General features: G+C 37.2%; 1 protein-coding gene across 1 annotated transcript; it reads left to right on the forward strand.

The window, feature by feature from the left end:
* The first annotated feature begins 2,851 nt into the window (after positions 1 to 2,851).
* Positions 2,852 to 14,378, forward strand: lrrc17.S (leucine rich repeat containing 17 S homeolog). The gene is made up of 4 exons (XM_018255767.2): positions 2,852 to 3,047; positions 7,957 to 8,789; positions 12,211 to 12,366; positions 13,496 to 14,378. Exons 2-4 carry the CDS (start codon positions 8,048 to 8,050, stop codon positions 13,894 to 13,896), a joined length of 1,299 nt encoding a protein of 432 aa, XP_018111256.1. The 5' UTR covers positions 2,852 to 3,047; positions 7,957 to 8,047; the 3' UTR covers positions 13,897 to 14,378.
* Positions 14,379 to 19,644: the final 5,266 nt, after the last annotated feature.

A 19,644-nucleotide genomic window follows, 5' to 3' on the forward strand; every position in this document is an offset into this window, starting at 1 on the left:
TCCAGTCTTGGCACATCACAGTGCTGCTGGTATCTTCAGGGGAAAAATAGAAATTTGCAACCTCAGACAAAGGGAGGAAATGTTAAATAAATACATTGCCTTGGCTTTGAACCTACAGGCAATTTGCTCTCACATTTATAACAGCCTGTTATGGTAACTGATTTTTACTTAACACTTTTTATAAGCAGATGCTGCAAACAACGATCTGACTGGCAAGGATGGCAGGAGGCTGAATAAGTTGAATCTCTCAGCAATCTCAGCGTTGATCACAGCAACTGCTTGTCACAAGTGTTAGGTAAAGGCTGGGCATTGTAATAGGGCTTTGGATAGAGGAGAGAAAAGTTATTTTAACCTCAATTTTGTTGTGGCACTACCAAACAAGTTTACGCTTATGGTAGTATTTATTTTCAGTAGAAGCCCTATTAGGTACATGCTAAATATAAGCATATATTAACAGTTTAAGTCATATATTTCAAATGTACCACTAACCTGTACAAAACAAAAAAATGGTTAGTTATACAATTTGTGCCTAAACTGAAACTCCACATCTTTCAAGTAAAGGTAACACTTCAGGAGAGGGCTCATCTTTCTCTATATGAAGTCATTTTATGAGGGAATGGGTTATACTGTGCGTTATACTGTGCACAATGTTTCTCATAAAAAGGCAAAAAATTGAAAAAAAATCCAGGCCTTGTACAGAGAGATAGAGCAGGGATTTTAGGACATCCAAACACGGGATCCAATTAACCCAAAATTATCCTTCTGTAGGTATGCATTAGAACAGCCACAAGCATGCTAGTAAATGTATGTGCAAAAATACAACAGAGATTCCATTGCTTACCCACAGAACAGTATTTTCACACATTTTGTTGCCCAGATTTTGCAGCAAGTTTTTCTGATTAATTAATTCAATACCAGTCAGTGAACTGTTATTACTGTAGGACATTAAAGTAGTTTACAATGATAGACAGACATTCTGAATAGGGATGTAGCGAACGGTGGAAAAAATGTTCGCGAACATATTCGCGAACTTGCGTCAAAAATGCGAACGGTTCGCGAACGTCGCGAACCCCATAGACTTCAATGGGAAGGCGAATTTTAAAAGCTAGAAAAGACATTTCTGGCCAGAAAAATGATTTTAAAGTTGTTTAAAGGGTGCAACGACCTGGACAGTGGCATGCCAGAGGGGGATCAAGGGCAAAAATGTATCTGAAAAATACATTGTTGACACAGTGCTGCGTTTTGTGCTGTAAAGGGCAGAAATCACACTACGTCACTCAGGTGATGTTTCTGGACACGGAATGTGAAAAAGCTCACACAGCTAGGTGGCACTTGGTTAAAGACTGGGCAAACAATGCCTGCAAGGGCAACGTATACAGTAGTGGATACGGAATATATTATTGCTGCTGTAAAAACATCACTCAGGTGATGTTTACGGACACGGAATTATTATTGTTATTTAGACAGAATGTGAAAAAGCTCACACAGCTAGGTGGCAGTTGCATACCTCCCAACTGTCCCTCTTTTGACCACTTAACCCCCTGTCCCTCTTTTGTACTGGAAAGTCCCTCTTTTCTCTGCACTGAACAGCCAGAAAAAAAACAGTTTCTAACTTAATTAGCTTTTGGCAGAGAGCTCAGAACAGCTAACAGGTGCAAATAAGATACTTTGTAACAATTTTGACTCTGGTTGGTGGTGGTGAACTACTAGGAGGAGCAGCACACCAGTCCCTCTTTTCTCTGAACTGAACAGCCAGAAAAAAAACAGTTTCTAACTTAATTAGCTTTTGGCAGAGAGCTCAGAACAGCTAACAGGTGCAAATAAGATACTTTGTAACAATTTTGACTCTGGTTGGTGCTGGTGGTGGTGAACTACTAGGAGGAGCAGCACACCAGTCCCACTCCCCAACACAGCTAGACTAATAGCACTGGGCTCTTACAGTAGCAAAGTAAAAAAAACAAAAAAGAAAATAAAAGCAGTCCTTACAAGGACTATTGGGTTACAGGCAGCAGTCAGCAGATGAGAGATCAGCAGCAGGACAGCTGCCCACAGCAGCTACATACAGAGCACTGCAGTAGAAGGTAGATTACTAGCCAGCAAAGCTACCTAACCTAAAATGTCCCTCAAATCCCTGCAGAGTTCTGTCCCTACAATACAGAGCAGTATCAAGTAGATTACTAGCCAGCAAAGTCAACTGTCCCTCAAATCACTAAACAGCTCTCTCCCTACACTAGCTCTTCCAAGCACACACAGGCAGAATGAAAAAACGCTGCAGGGCTTCAGTTTATATATGGAAGGGGAGTGGTCCAGGGGGTGTGGGGGTGGTCCAGGAGGGAGAGCTTCCTGATTGGCTGCCATGTATCTGCTGGTCTGGGGTGAGAGGTCAAAAATAAGCGCCAGCTAAGGCGAACCCAAATTGGCGAACGTCGCGCGACGTTCCCGAACATTCGGCGGACGCGAACAGCCGATGTTCGCGCGAATTAGTTCGCGGGCGAACAGTCCGCGACATCCCTACTTCTGAATAATGATCTTATGAAATCTTTTCTCCTGCTTCTTAAAACTACATTTTTAGGTATGCTTCACTAACCTTTATGCTTTAAAAGGCAGCTTTACAACAATTTGGATAATTATTAATAATTTAGATTGTTGTTCATACAAATTATGTAATACTATTAGTATCTGAACAAATGTATTTGAAGGCATTCTTCGAAACCAAAGTCAAATAAAGTTCTACAAAGCTGAAATCTTTTTTTCATTATCCAATAAGTATGAGCTGTTTATAACTATGACACTGCTTTGGAGCGGAGCCAATGACCATAGTGCTGTGCTTTAGGAGACTGTAAGCAGCTGCAGCCTTGTAATTTAAAACCGCTGAAGTTTCCTGAAGGACCAGTACTACTTGGATTCACCATGAGAGAAAGACATATATTTGCTCGTTCCAAGGTTTTTATTTTATTCTGAATGGCAAAGAATAGCAAAGGACCAACCTGAGTGCAAACGGACAGATCTAAATAGATGAGCTAGTGGCATCCTTTTCCTGAGCCCAGGTACTGTAATCCTTTGTCTGGAAATTGTCAGCAGTAAGCCAAGCTTAAAAACTGCAGGTTTATAAGGCATCTAGAGAGAAAGATAACCATAAAAATAGCTGTGCAACTACAATGTAGAAAAGCTTGTTTAAATCTGCAACTACATTAAATGTATAATATTCTAGCACTTGTAGCTTTTAGATACACAGACCCAACTTTTTACTTAGCAGTTCACAATAAAGCATTGATTTTAAAAACTGAAAAAGTCACCCATTCTTTTAGGACTTGAATTGTGAACTTTGTATATAGAATGAAAACAATATTTTACAGGCTTGATTTTGATTTTTTTTTAAGTGATGGGAACACATTATAAGAAATACATTTTTGAAAAATGACAAAAAGAGACAGATTGATGAATACATTTTCTAAAGTTAAAATCTGTGATTTTATGAAAGCTTCATATTCTGCATGAGTATAGCAAGTACACAAGTTAAACATAAAGCTCCTTTTGTGCCAGGGAAGCCAGTACATATTCAAGCCAAAATGCAATGTGCGTTTCCACACTGCCATGCCGACACACCTCTCTCGTTATTCCAGAGCCACATTACAAAGAACTCATTTAAAATGAAATGCTGTGTATATTCAACCACCAGAGGCACCTCTTATATACTTCTTCCCTAAAACTCATTATACTGTAAAGTAGCTTTAAGTCCTATTTTATGAAATATCTAATAAAAACTTCACTATAATCTATGGGAAAGTAGACATTATTTTAGATAATTCTCCATTTTAATTTAAGAATAAATATAGAGTAGTTCTGAACTTCTAAAGGGATTTTTGTCTCCATATGACACTTTTCCCTCAAGCTTGTTTTGTTGCAGTGATATGTGCCTTTTGTTAACAAAAGAATTCTACAGAACTGTACTGTAGATTAGAGCACATTCTCTGATTTTTCTTGTTTATTTTCCTCTATCACCACCAGAGTCAGCCATGTTACCTTTGGCAAACTTACAGCTGTGCAATGTCTAATAATAACACAGTTTATTTGAAATTTCAAATAAGTCCAGGTTACAATGTAGCACTCACTGCCCACATTCCAAGAAGCGATTTTTCAATAATGTCACAAAAAAAGTAAAGGGAAAAACAATTTACCTTGACACAATTCATAGGGTAGCATTGTTTACATCAGTATGAGGTATGTTAAGATACAGCAGTGTGGGGCATCCTTCAGAAATAATTCTCATTGATTCATCCTGAATAAGGTAATTGAACAAAAAGGAAAGGAAGAAGACATGGACCACATGCTGTGTTTCCAATGTGTGTTCTTTCTGGCACACACAAGCATGTTATAACCAGATAGTAACACTACAGAACAGTCAAGTGAGCGAGCATGGACACAGAACACTCCAACAATAACTGCACAAGAGAAGAAGGGTAAAAACACAGAATACTTGCTAAATCTCCATATAAAAGCAAAACTCCACAATATAAACACTAATGTAGAAAACAAGTCAGCCATGTCATGCCAATTTGGGGCCCTCCAGATGCTGCTCAGCTTCAACTCCAGTGTAAATAATGGACATGCTGGGAGCTATATTTGGATAAAAAAGTGGGACACATGTCACCCATCTCTGAGCTAGCTATTTCAGTTATCTATAGAGATATATTTTAGAAACATATGTTAAAACCCATGGCCTGTACAGCCAATTGCTGCTTCCCTCTGCACGACATCTGGATCAATGATGGTGCAAAAATGTATCAGCACAGAACCTGCCATTACTTATATATATATAGAGTCACTATAGATGCCGGCACTTACCATATTTCGAAAAAATTCCAGGTGCTTGTCAATAACCTCAAACAAATGCAAACACTGGAAGCACTCACTGGTATAGAAAAAAAGATTTATTAATTTATTTTAATTTATTTTATTGGAGCTTCATGTGGATCTAACACTGACATATTTTGGTTGTCCTTGAACTGTCATTAGAATTAGCATCCTTATCTTAACATATTAACACCTAGTTAAGAATGGTTTAAGAATTAGATATATTTGGGGAGCTAATTGCTGTAAAAAATATTCTGATGCAGCGTGCTCAACCAAAATCTTTCTGGGTTTGGGATGTCAGAGGAAGTTACGTCACATGTATGTGCAGAATCTCTCTCTCTGCTGACGTCAGTGATGTTCTGCGCATGCACAGACAGGATTTTTACCTGCAAATCATTGGAAATCAGCAGAAATCGGGGGGTGGGAATGCAAGAGTGGCAGGAGACCAGGGGACAGAGCAGAAAACCTGGTCACTCCCAATCAAAACTGTTGATGGAATGTTTCTCATAGGTCAGAAGTGTTATTGTTTATAAGATCTTAGGGAATTAGCCTGTTGTATAACTGCCGAGATATATGAAGCATATGATTGTGCTTCATTCCCCATGGGCCATACTTCACCTTTGTGTAGATGTGGATACTTATACAAAGGTATATGGTAGCAGTGCACACAATGACAGTTATTCTATTACTTATGTTGCAGACCCCATAAGAGGTTAAGGTGTGCATGGCTGAGGGCATGAGTCATTTGTTGAAGAACATCTGCAAAATCCATAAATAGATTAAGACTTACATTCTACTAATGGATGAATGCCGAGATATTATTTCTAGTGCTAAGCCGTTAAATGACATTTTGACACAAATGTTGCACAACAAAGAAAAAAACATTGCTCACATTTCATCGTTAATCTCTGTAGCCAATGTTCAAAAAGGAGTTATGTTTTGGGGTGAATATGCACTCTGATCATTTTCACTGTTCACTGAAGTTCAATGAGTACTTTGGCATCAGAACAATGACTGAAATAAATGGGACATTCTATTAAGCAAAGGAGAGAGACAATATAAGGCTTAAACATTGATGTATTGTTATATTTTGCTACATATAAACCATTGAGCATATTTGCCCTTGTCCACGCATTGGTGCTGCTGCCCAGTATGCTGGGTAAAAAGAACTTGACACCAAAAAAATTTGGTGTAGCCAGATCAGACACTGATGTTCACAAGTTATCTCCAGATGTTACAATAAAAGTTCATTACAAATAAACATTAAAACACACTGATTTTTCTGATTGTATATATGGTTAACATGTACATTACTTTATTTGTATGCTACAAAACAAACAGGATTATCCTTTGTTCTCCAACAAGTGCCTTTTATGCTGCAACCTAGGTCAGCTCTATTCTGCTGAAATGAATAAGTGAATCCATATGTAGATCACATAACTTAGGAACTTTTTCCAGATCCAAATTTAACATAACATCTGGCAATCCCACATAGAATACATATTATTTATTTATTTTATTTGAATAAATTGCTATGGGAAATTTAACAGGCTTAGGGCTGCCCTACACTGGCAATTTCCTTGGATCAATAAACACAGTTTTGTAACAGACAAAATAGCAACAGGATACAACCTTGTTAGCTACAATAGTTTTTGTTTTCTAAAAGTTAAGGGTTTCTAAAAGAACACTGAAGGGTTTAAAATTCAAACCCTTTTTTACCATAAAAGCAGCATTGCAGGTGAGAAAGAATAACATTCTGTGTATACAGATTCCCATGGAAGCCCCCTATCTTGGATGGATTCTGTCCTAAAGCTATATTGCGCATTATCAAGTTGAGCAAGAGGAAGAACCATCACATGGGCATGGGCAATTCTTTGTTTTTCTATGCTGTGAAGCGATATCTCCATGCGTTTGCAATGATAATGCCCTTTCTGCCAGTAAGTTCTTATGTCATAGGCTCACAAGTTTATAAACGCTTAGTTCAGAAGCTCATGACAAATATCTTTTCACCTCAAGTGGTCTCCGGTTCTTTAAGTTCTACAACAAAGGCATTTAGTACTCTTTATTTTGGAGGACACAGTTGCTTTGACATCGACCCATTACTACCCCCTTGTGTGTCACCTTAGGCAGCAAGGAAGCACCATTGTGCTCCGGGTGCAAAGGAGCCCTCCCCTTAGTTCCTGCCCTATGGCAAGGTATAGAGTGCAGAAAGAACTTAGCTCTAAAGAGCACAATTTTTAGTTTCATAGTGCTGCTGCATTTGCATATGGGGCATTGGTACATGATCCCTTAATTACACATTTAATATGTGCAGTGTATTTATCTAACTATACAGCAAATAATAAAGTTGCAGTAGGCTGCTTTTCTGAGATGATTGCATGGTACATATTAACTTCTATTATTATCTTCTAATAAATGATATGCAAGTTCACCTTGAAGATGCTTGGTGCAACTTGTACTACATGTGCAAAACACAAGTGCTATTGAGCCCATTTTGATGCATCTATATACAGAAACAACCAACACTGAAATTATAAACAAATAATCTACATTGGTCTACTGAAAACAACTGAATCAAGGAAAGCTACATAGTACATAAGGAATGGCATGTGCACTCCATAAATAAGCCCACAAATGTGAATGTATATTAAAGATGATAAAATGGAAGAAACCCCTAAGTCTTTATTATTACTACATATTGTCAATATAAGTACCTTAGTGTCCCTGCTTTTGGAGATGCACATAGCTTCATGTAAAAAGTAGCATTTTGTACCATCTTAGTGAATCATACACAAGTACTATGTAGTAGATATACAATCCAGCCAGGTGCATTTAGATTTTGATAATTTTTCTTGAATCCCTTAATTGCCCTTATCCTAGAGACAATTCTAAGTAAGGATAAACAAGATGAGAAGATTACTTTTTCTAAAACAAACTATAGCATGATTATATTAGTGAAATGTATTTATAAGGCTCCCATATATTCCACAATTTTTTTCTACTGGCAAGGGTTAGGCTGTTTCCAGTTATCTTTTTAATACAGCTCTCTCACAATTAATAGAACAAAAACACCATACAATTTCCTATTCTCTTGTCTTTCAGAGCAAGGATTCCATGCAACCCAGCTGCACACACTGATTTTAACCAGAATATTTAATATTAACTGCGTGATCAGGGCCAGCTGGATGACAGGATGCGAGTGGTTACCTTTCTAATGCTACTTTGCTTTTGCAAAATATCTGAGTGTAGAAAGATAAGAAGAAACAGAGAAAATGACAAAACAAACAGCACTAAAAGGACTTCTAACACAGTAAAACGCTATGCTCCAGGATTGCCCTGTGAAACATACATATATCTTAATGAAAAGTACTTGGACTGCCAAGAGAAGAGACAGACATCCATACTCCCTGCCTGGCCAGAAGACCTCATACACATATTGCTTGCAAGAAATCATATCCGTATACTTAAAAACAATGCATTTTCTAAGTTTCAAAAAGTAAAAAGTCTGGATTTACAACAGAATGCAATAATAAAAATTGAGAATCTAGCATTTTATGGTTTAAAGAGACTTACAACTTTGTTACTGCAGCACAACAAGATAAAAGTGCTATCAGAAGAAGTGTTCATTCACTTGCCTCTATTAAGTTATTTGCGGCTTTATGATAATCCTTGGGACTGTAACTGTGAGCTGGAATCCCTTGTCACACTGCTGAAGATTCCACGCAATAGAAATTTGGGGAATTATGCCAAATGTGAGGCACCAATAGAAATGAAAGGACTAAAACTTAAATCAGTCAGTCCTGAATTAATATGCCAAGATGATAACCTGGAACCAAAACATGTACAAGGCCCTAAAGTAACTAAACCCCTAGTAGACTCCTCACTTTGCCATACCTACCTGTACCCAATAGCAACACTGGACTGCAAAAGTAAAGGTATGTGGTTCTGCTACTTTACTGATGCTGTATTTATTTAATCCCATATAGAGCCTACATGGAGTATATGTACAGATATACACACAGGATGACCAACACATGCATAGTGATATATCACATTCATAGTTAACTACAGGAACATAAAGGAATAATTTGCATGTCTCCTCCCATGATTCCTGGAATGGGAGGTAAAACATTATTTTTGGTTTTAAGGGAATGCTATTTATGTAACATCAGGTATGTGCTTTCATCTAGAATAAGAAGGCTTTTGCTGCATTTGCTGCTTGGTGAAAGGGATTTTGCCATTTTTTAGCCCTTCTCATCCTAACCCTCTGGTTCTTTCATACATATGGGAAAAAAATCTGAGGTGTCATCCCTTCCCATCAGCTGCATTGCAAAGAACAACCTTACCATCATCAACTTTTTAATTTTTTAATAAGTGTATATTGGAAAGTTACTCAGAATTATTTTGTCTTTTATTTGGCAAATTCGATATTTGGGTTTATATCCCTTATTTTGTTTGTGTACTGCTAGAGACTTATTATGTAAAGAGACTGTGTAACCTTTTTAAACAATGAATTCAATGAATATGGCTTCTGCCAAACATAGTTTTAGTATAAATTGAGCTAAATAAGGTAAACCGGTAGATTAAGGCAACTCCATATTTTGGTCCTTACAAGATATTTAGATTATCGGTATAGAAAGCAGTCTATTGTGACTGAATTGTTAGCTGGTACCTATTTGCAGGTGGCTCATTTGTGCACTGCTTTGTGAAAACTACTTTTTATGTTGCAGGAAAGTTTAAGTCCCAGACATTGGACACTTGACTGTCCCCTCTCCTTGCTAATCTGACCACTAAAGACTGTACTGTGCAAATACTAATCATGGTAACAGATGACACCCTCCCTGTCTGGTGGAAATGTTCTTCTTATAAATAAAACATTTGCCATCTGCTTATTTTCCACTTGCAATTTGAAAGGAAATAGGCAAATTAATTGTGGAGTAGTTTACAGCCCCCCTCACATGAGCAGAGAGGAAAAGTCTCAGCTCCTGTTTATTTAGAAAACTGAAAGACTTCTAGTCTGAATGTAGTTGTCTCTAACAAACCAGAAAGTATAGTAAAAGTGCAAGTTCTAGAACCCCTGAATAATAGTGACCATAATATTATTACATTTATTGTTTCCATTCGAATGCACAATTATAACGTGTGGTGATGCTTTTTATGGGAAAATAGTTCTACCGTGATTTGTAGATAATGCCCTCTAATGTACTTGTAAAAAGTAATCATGTCCCCTGCAAGTGTCTTTATTATTACAACACCAACCTTGACAGTCTACCCTCATAATTTAAGTCTTCCATCCCTCTAACCAGTTTAGTTACACATCTCTGCACTTACTCCAGCTCATTTATGTCCTTCTGAAGGAATGGAGCCAAAACTGCACTGCATACTGTTTAGTGTTTAGTCCCCTGGGATGAATACAATCAGTCTCAGAGCTTTGTTTATCTTTACAAATTCTAATCTCTTTTGAATTTCCTCTTGTGTGAACCATGCATCAATAGTTGTATTACTAGAAATTGGACTATTGAGAAGGAAACCTTAATTAGCTGGTTCCTCATTTGTGTAGAGAGATGAAACATAACAGTTCAGAATCTCTGCTTTTTCTTTGTTCTCATCAACCAACTGATCCCCTCTGATATTAAGGGTCCCGCACCTTCCTTTTGCATTATTTTTACTCCTTGCCGCAATAGCCTTTCCCACATCTATTTTAGCTTATGTTTTATTCTAAGAGTGATTATGCATTTGATGGGGGATACCCCCTCCATACTTTTCTGGAGGCAGTTAGTAGACAGAGCTCTCCCATTTATCAAACTAACATTCGAAACAAGGGGGCAAGTTTGACAATGTGCGTGGGGCCTGGTGTGATCCTGACTACCTCGAGCTGTACGCCTGCCTTTTCGGTGTGACCTGTACTTCACTGATACAAAACCTTCTGTCAATTTAGGCATTGGCAACCACCAGTGACATAAACCAGCACCAACCAACCAGACTGTATCTGACTGTAACTGTCAATTATTCCACTTTATTTAGAAGTCCCAAATTCTAATGATTAATAACCAGGACCACAAGGAAGTGTTCCAATTTGTGAAGTTCATCAGTCCGTACTGACTGACTTTCCAGAGCGGCAAACAGGCAGATATCAGTAAGTGACAGAATTCAGGATGGTAACTCTCTGTGCGACTGCCTCTGAGGAATTTTTGTACCTCTGCCTAACAGTTGTATTTGGACTTCAGTGCCCTAACTGCATGTTTTATTTGGTATTGTAGAAGGTAGAGAATATTGCTGATGGAAGCAGCTGGCAAGAGGAACTTAAATGTAATTCTTAGCAGAGTGAGGTTGCCTCTTGATTGGGACTGGCAAAGCAATGTGGCAACAAGTAATGTGGGTTACAGAAATCATCTAACGGCACAGTGAGGCATGGGTAATAGCAGCAGTTTTAAAGAGATTCTGTCATAGAAAACCAAGTTTTTTTACAAAATGCATCAGCTCTCCTCCAACAGAATCCTGCATTGAAATCACTCTTTACTGCTGCACTGCAAGTTGGAGTGATATCACATCCTTCCTTTCTCCCCAGCAGCTCAATGGGAAAGTAATCAGATAACAGCTCTCTGATAGCTGCACTGCTAAGAAATGTTCCCATACTCCATCTAGTGGTAGATATGAAAACAGCAGTAAAGATCTAAGTCCTGCTAAAACAGAAAACAGCCCGTGTGAAGTGCTGGCTCCTCCTGAAAGCACATAATCAGGCAAAATGGCTGCCTATACACCAATATTACAACTATAAAAACATTTATTGGTTCAAGAATAAAGTTTTATATGACAGAATGAATTATATGCAAAGTACACTGTGTAATTTAGTAATATAATTTACACAATAAAAATCATGACCTAATTCCTTTAAACATGGTAGACTGACATTCCAGCTAGAATAATTGCAGAATGTTATTACAAGTATTATTACAGATACTCTGCATCTAACAACCTATATTAATTAATTAAAGTATTCATTATTAGAATTGCTTGTGACCTCTAAATGTTAAATGTTGATTGGTTGCTATGGAGTTACTTGACATGTCTTACTCATTAGAGCAAAAAACGTCAGTCTTTTAGTTATTTATTTAATTTTATAATGAATACATTTGTACTATAAATTAAGGTTTTCAGATATATCTTAAATGCAATAAGTTTGCAATCAGTTGCAATCAGGGTATCAGAGCATAATAGATTCATTTAATGTGGCCCTGATTTTCCAGGTGATCTGGTAATCTTACTGCAAGTGCATATGACATGTCCTTATCCACAGTAAGATAATAATAGTGCTATTTCCAGAATTACAAACATTAATCCTTTCCATTCTTTTAGAATTACAAGGCGTGCCAACTGACATTTCTCCAGACATTGTAAAGCTTGATCTGTCCAACAATAAAATCAAACAGCTGCAATCAAAAGTGTTTGCAGATACACCAAATCTTGAAATACTAAATTTGAGCAGCAATGGAATTGAGTTAATAGATCCAGGTAAGTCAAGCTACGTGTGATTCTAATCAAAACTGCAAATACTAAACAAGATTTTTATTTTTCATTACAGAGTCCCACACCATAGGATAATCTGTACTCACTTTCCTTCTGTATATAAATTTATCATTTATAACATTGCAATAAACTGTATGTGGATTATCAATTTTATAGGAACCAAAAACACCAACAGTAAATTACTTTTACTACCCTGTAATATTTGTATTAAGGCTGCATTAAACTAGACTTCATCCTGCACAAACTTTACACATGGTTTTTGGTCTGTTGCTATATACAAACCTTTTTGTAGGTGGGTGAAATTAATCTAAGGAATAGGAATGTTTCTTTGTGCGTTTGCGCTTTGTTTTAATAAATAGAGACTTTCACATTGGGTGACTGCCACCACACAACATGTATGAAATCAATGGGCAATTCTGAATGGCTATATCACTTATGTCCAGGGCCAATGTCTAGTTTTGCCAGAGATGCAAATGTGGGCCTCAGGATCACACCCAGAGACAAACAATCCCTTGAATTTACATTTAAATGCTTGCAGTTATTTGCAGATATGCTTGCAGATAAGCCATGCTCATGGATCTGTGCAATTTTACTACAAAGTGTCAAGTGTTTCAAATGTTTATTTAGCCTTAAAATATACAAGAAAAGCAACTTTTGGGCCTATCATGCACTTTATCAAGAAACAATTCTACGAAGTTTAGTGTTTGAGTGCTCCTTACATAGTGGTTTAGGATCCACATATCCAGTAAAATGCTAACACAATAGAATCCACTGGACATCTCAGTTAGTGCAGTCAAGTGTTTAGAGATGCATAGCACTACATGTTTTAGATCACAAGGATCGAGAAATTTAAATTGAAGTTAAAACACCCTGAAACAGGTCAACTAAATTCTAAAGTATTTTGTAAATTTACTGGGTAGTAAAAAAAAAATACACATCTAAGGTGTTTTGTCACATAAACAAAAATGTGGGACAACATGCAAGAATTCTGGTGGACGAGATATACATTTTATTACTGTACCTTGTCTCAGAAAAAGCCACAGTGAAAAAATGTCAGGTGTGCCAAAAAGCCCATGCAAAAACTATTTTTACTAATGTTTTTCTCTCCCCATAGCTGCTTTTTCAGGCTTAATGAATCTGCAAGAACTTGACTTATCAAATAACACACTTTTCAATATTCATTATGGTGTACTGGAAGACCTATACTTTTTGAAAAAGCTATGGCTCAGAGAAAATCCATGGAGGTGTGATTACAATATTCATTACTTATTTTACTGGCTAAAACATCACTATAATGTTAACTACAATGGTCTGGAATGCAAGTCACCTGAGGAATATAAAGGCTGGTTTGTTGGAAGGTATGTCAGAAGTTATTATGAAGAATGCCCAAATGAGAAATTCCAAGTACAAGTAGATCAAGGAATGGATGAAGAGGAACGGGACAGAAGTAATGATCGTTCTTGGCAAATTGAAAAAGCAAGTAAGAAGAGTGCCAGACTAACAGTGTTAAGTTAAAGTGCTGTGTTTTTTTAAGAAAGATACTGGTTATTTTCATCTTCAATCATTTCATTTTTACTGTGCAAATGATTAAACTGGCAGGCAATACAGACCATCAAAATACTTTGAATGAGAAAATCATCTTGTATTACAACAAAAAAATCAAATATATCAGAATATGTTATATATGCAGCAAGTAGCCAGTCTGATTGCTGGTTGTTGTTTCTGCAAACGTGTTAGTGACAATACTTTTAGATTCTGCCTTGCAGTAAAAGCCCATTGTCTCATGTCATGTTTCCAAAATCATCCTTATCTCCTCCCATACTCCTTATGTATGTCTGTACATTCTTTTACAAAAAAATACTGTGAAGCATTGTAAGGCTGCCAAGGGAACATGTGTTGTTAAATAATAATAGGTCATAAAAATGAGAAAGTCAGTCTGTACAAAGAGATACAGTAAAACAACATTTTTATTATAGGGAATTTAAATATTCATAGTAACATACATATGTTTGTGAAAGTTCTCATCCATCCAGGTCATGGTATATCTATTGAAATAAGTCAAATCAACTGGCTTTCTCAATTCAGAATGGTTACAGCAAGCAACAATTGATTTGACTTATTTCTATAGATAGCAACATACATAGTTTGTAAGTAAGACACATCTGACAAGGGCAGTAAAAAATAATCTTCAACGCAAGATCTAAATAAAGTAAAGACACTGAATTACTACCACAAATTAGCCTCATGAGGCACTCAATAGATGAACATGGTGGCCATGTGTGTGAGGAATAAGGGGCAAATGAGGACTTTATCTGAAGACCACTGAATAGCAGGTAGTAAGCTGCAAGGCCTTTTCATGTGCCATGTCAAACTGCACATCTTATATTGAAGTTTTAGAGTACAGGGCTGCTCTTGCCAAGAAGCAAGGTGAGAACCTTGCCTCAGGCGGTAACGAGTGGCCGGTTACAAGGGCAGCAGAATGCCTTTTTTAAAAGCAGAATTTCTGGGCAGTATAAAAGTATAAAATAGTGATTCATTTCAGAGACTGTGAAAAGCATTCAATGAGATCATCTCACTAAGTAACTATTATTTTTCACTGTATATTTGCTATAATTCATAAATTAATAACAGTCTTCATAAACATGTGCAAAGCACAGAAATGTATAATAAATGACAAGTAAAATGTACATGTGATATAAGTAAAATATGTAAGGATGGGGACTGTGGCATATAAGGGGAGGAAACTAAAAGAAACAGATTTCAAATGGTAAATAAACACAATATAGTCTTTTAAAATAAAGAATATACAATTACTATTTTAGAAAATTCAGAGCATTTCCACTGGGAAAAAAAAAGATGCCAGTAAAAACATCTCTCAGAATAGCAGAAACATCTTTAAATCTGCCCAACTAGAAAACATTCTTGCTCAATGACTCATGTTTAAATAAACAAGACAGTTTGGCAAGTATCTGATTTTAGGAAATGAGATAAAATATGTTTAGCTGAATAATAATAATAATTATATAGCTCTAATAAAAAATGTTATGTTGTGTCTACTTATGCTAGGATATTGATATACAAATTATAATATGCCAAAGGAATAATGCATATGTATAACTGACATATGTTACCCCTCTCTTCTTAACCTTCACTCCATGTTACTGTATAGTTATATGCCTGCGCATACTTTCTTTAGTTGTAGTTATCAACAATAATTAGATCTTAAGGTGTACCTTGTTTTTTACAATTACAAATCTGTTTTTTCACTCTGATATGAATTTTATAAATAAAGAGAAAGAAAAAAAAACACTTACAAAAGTAGACACAAATCATAATGCTATCTTGGTGCCTGCATTCACTTCCTTGGCAACATATGATTTGCCTCTGCATCCAGCTGACCAATAGCCACCAGACAATGCCTAAAAGACTTAACATTTTCCTGCTGATACTTTCTGGAGCACATTATTAAATAACCTATACTAGCAACAAAAAAAAAAAAAAACAACCTATGCAATGCTAGAAAACTTTTTTAAACCAGTTTGTAAATAATTTAAAACTGTATGTATCATGTTTTTGCATTTTTTGTATTTTTTTTGTAAAATTGGTTTCAATAAATTAAGCCACTGATATGGTTTAGATAAAAATCATGCTGGTATATTTCAGTTTTACATTTTTCGTTGTGTTTATTTAAGTAGATAAAACTAAATCTACTATATAGAATTCCATTTATTGTTGTCAAAGTAATGTTCTGTCTTGAAAACTAATAAATCATAATGGTGCACTGTGCTAAGTATTAGATAACATGTTCAGCCCAGTTTAATATTATGTTTGGCAGTTGCTCCCATTGGCAGGCTTGGAGTAGGGATAGGGACTTTACCTCATATTCTTTGTATCAGTTATTCCATTACTGTCCAAGAGAAAAATAAAAAAAAGGTCTAGTCACCCATAGCAAGCAATTTGCATGCATCATTTAGAGGTCGTTACTTTGTGCTTTAGCTCCATCTTGTCGAGCAGCGCAATACACTCAAAATACAGCTTCTGCAAATTGTTGATATCCATCTCTTCCTTTGGCCGGTCAACCCCTGCTTTCATAAGTACGTTTTATGGAGGGGAGGATTTTATTTACTATATTGACTCAGTGTGTAACTGAGGGTGTTTTGGTTCCCATCCAATTCATGATTACTATTTTTTAGCTAAATATAATAGGGACCTGGTAAGAGAGCTATATTTGTTCAATAGGAGTAATTATTGTACTAAACCCCGGAGACATCCTTCTGCTATGCAGATGCTGGGGAATGCCAGATCTACCATGTATTGGACTACTTCTTTCCAATAGGCCTGCAGTGATGGACATTCCCAAACCATGTAAAGGAAGGTGGTGTTTACGTTTTGGCATCTAGGACAGTCGGCTTTGGGCCAGATGCCCATTCTTTGTAACCTCAGTGGAGTAATATAAAGTTGATGTATGAATTTAAATTGCATAAGTCTACGAATTGATATCAAGTCTTTGTATGAGGAATCAATTGATTCTTCCCATTGCTCTTTGCTAAGAATGAGCAAGCCCATTTAGCTTGTGCACTAGTGAAGGGAGAGTGAATTGTATCATTGAGGCCTTTGTAGAGACGTGATACTAGTTTACTAGGTAGAGGGTCCCGAAGGGCAAGTTCCACCGAGTGGGTGCTATACTGTGTGCAACTGTCTTGGAATGCATGATACAACTGTAAGTAGTGAAAGTATTGTACTGAGTGTTCCTTACACTTGGTCCTGAGCTGTACAAGGATAAGAAAATTAACATCTGCTATCAGATCAGCCAATAGTTTAATCCCCAGTTGAAGGTTCCTAAGATTGGGCAGATGGGAATTTTTTCCAAAAGACATATTGCTAACAAGCTTAGGGTATATTTTTTAACCTGATGGGGGTCTGTTTAACACGTGACCATCATTTTAGCATTAAGTCAGATTGATTCCAGTCTTCATATCTAAAGTCTTGTTCTCAGTACAACATGAATCACGGACAGCAGTGAAATGCAAACAACTGTGTATTGCCCCCTTGAATGGTCTGTCCGTTTAGCCTGAGGACCTATCGAGAGTATACATGATTGGTTGGTCTCTTTGCATTTCTCTGCTCAGCTCTCATAGCAGAAATATGAAGACTCTTCTTTGCTCACTAACTTAAATTTTTTGATGACTGGGTGGCAGAACTGAACAGCCAATTGCTAATATACTGTACAGTAGAACACCGATTCCAAGTTTCCCAGGGGACCCCATCAAAGCAACTTAAATTGCAGGACACCGTTAAATGCAGGAAAGAAAAAGAGACACCTCTTGCCTGAATTAGACTGCGACAAAATGGCATCAACTGCGTGGGTGTAAAAAAGTGAGGTTCCACTGTATCTTGAAAACTTAAAAGAAAATCATGAATTTTGAAATTGTCCAGGAAAGTGCAAATTCATGTTTAACTCCAATGTGGCATATCAGTAAGCAGGGCCGCCATTAGAAATCACGGGACCCCGTACAACAACATGTACGGGGCCCCCTGGGCCCCACCAAGCCTGTCGCCCAAGCCCTGCCCCAGACCCTGCCCACTCCACATCACAGTTAAAAGACCACACAGACATCAGCGCTAAAAAAGTAACCCCCCCCCCCACACAAGTTATAAAAAGCTATTGATGATCAGGGCCCCCCATAAAAAATTTTTTTAAAAAGCATTGGTGCCAGGGCCCCCCTTACAAGTAAAAAAAAATTGGGGACCCACTTGTCCCTCCCTAATGGCGGCCCTGTCAGTAAGTCCACATACTGATCATTTGAAAGGAAAAATATCACTATTTGATTTTTAAAACAGTATTTTATTTGGCAAGAGATCTGTTATTCACAATTCCATATTGTTAATTCTTGCCTAATTTACAAGAGCAAAGAACTGTAAATTGATGCTTTCCTCCACAAAAAAAAACCAACTGATCCTCAAATAAAAGCTGGCCATACACGTAATGAGCTACACACCTGAGGCAGATTTTACTTGAATAGTGGTGAGAAATAAGCAAATACAATCTAGGGTTAAAGTGCAGCCAATATGTTTAAACTGAGGTATGCTCCAAGCAAAACTGGTTTGGAATTGAATATACGATCTATATGCTGTGACACCATGTCATTACTGCAGAAATCTCAAATACTTGTGTGGGTGGTTTAAAAGTACTGGGCACAGTTTTTTTTTTATGTGGTGCACCTCAGCTTGCCGTTAACGTTGTCAGATGCATTGTCAATGTATTCTGGTGTACACTAGGATTCCAAAGTAACCAGTGCAGCAAATATGGATAAGGACCAATGAGAAAAAGATTCCTGCTTCCCTTTGCAATACTTAGCCTTAAAATGGGGATGGTAGGGGGGATAGATAAAGAACATCTGGATGGCTACAGATTCAACCAGAGGTGTAACTAGGCCCCCCTGCAAAAAAAAAAAAAATCTTCAAGGGCCCAACGCTCTTCGATCCCCATCCTCCCACCTATGTCCAGCCTCCTCCCACTCCCCGTCCACTATATGCCCTGTGCCAACAAGCTCTGCTTCCCTGGCGTAGGTAAGAGAGCGGCTAGGAAAGGGGGTTCTAGTTGGCTATAGAGGAAGCAGACCCCGCTGTGGAGTCTGCTTCTTCTATAGATATGACACCAGATTCAACCTTTCAGATGGAACTAGCAAACAAAACAAACAGTTGTTACATAATGCAATATGCTTTTGCCAAAGACCTGTTCTAACCAAAAGGTAAAGGCCCTGCCATAGTTTGCCATTTTACTAGTTTTTATAATTGCTTACATTCATTGAATACATATGCTTTCCAATGTTTACTTTCACAATTTGTCTGCTAAATAATGCATTACACATTAATGTACAAAGCAGCAAGTAACAAGCAAAAGGAAAAAGTAGTTTACATTAAAAAAGCACTCATGGTTTTTAATAGAAGTTCCATATATTCTGTAATCTATATTTACATTTTGTGTTTCAAAATATTTTTGCTCAAAAAACTGACGATATAAAGGGCATATTCTCCATCAGTATTGAAGTAAACAACAAGGTGAGAGAAGAGATGGGCAGCACTCCAGGATAGGATAAAAAAGCCTTTATTCACATACAGCAGGGCAGCATAGCAACGTTTCGAGCCTCGCACGGCTCTTTGTCAAGCTAGCATATCATTATACAAAGTCTCCTTTATATACACCAACATCATAGCACCCTCTAGGGGCTGCATCTAAGTATCAAAATTGTAACACAATGT

The sequence above is a fragment of the Xenopus laevis genome, chromosome 3S (genome assembly GCF_017654675.1).
Source record: "Xenopus laevis strain J_2021 chromosome 3S, Xenopus_laevis_v10.1, whole genome shotgun sequence".
NCBI lineage: Eukaryota > Metazoa > Chordata > Amphibia > Anura > Pipidae > Xenopus > Xenopus laevis.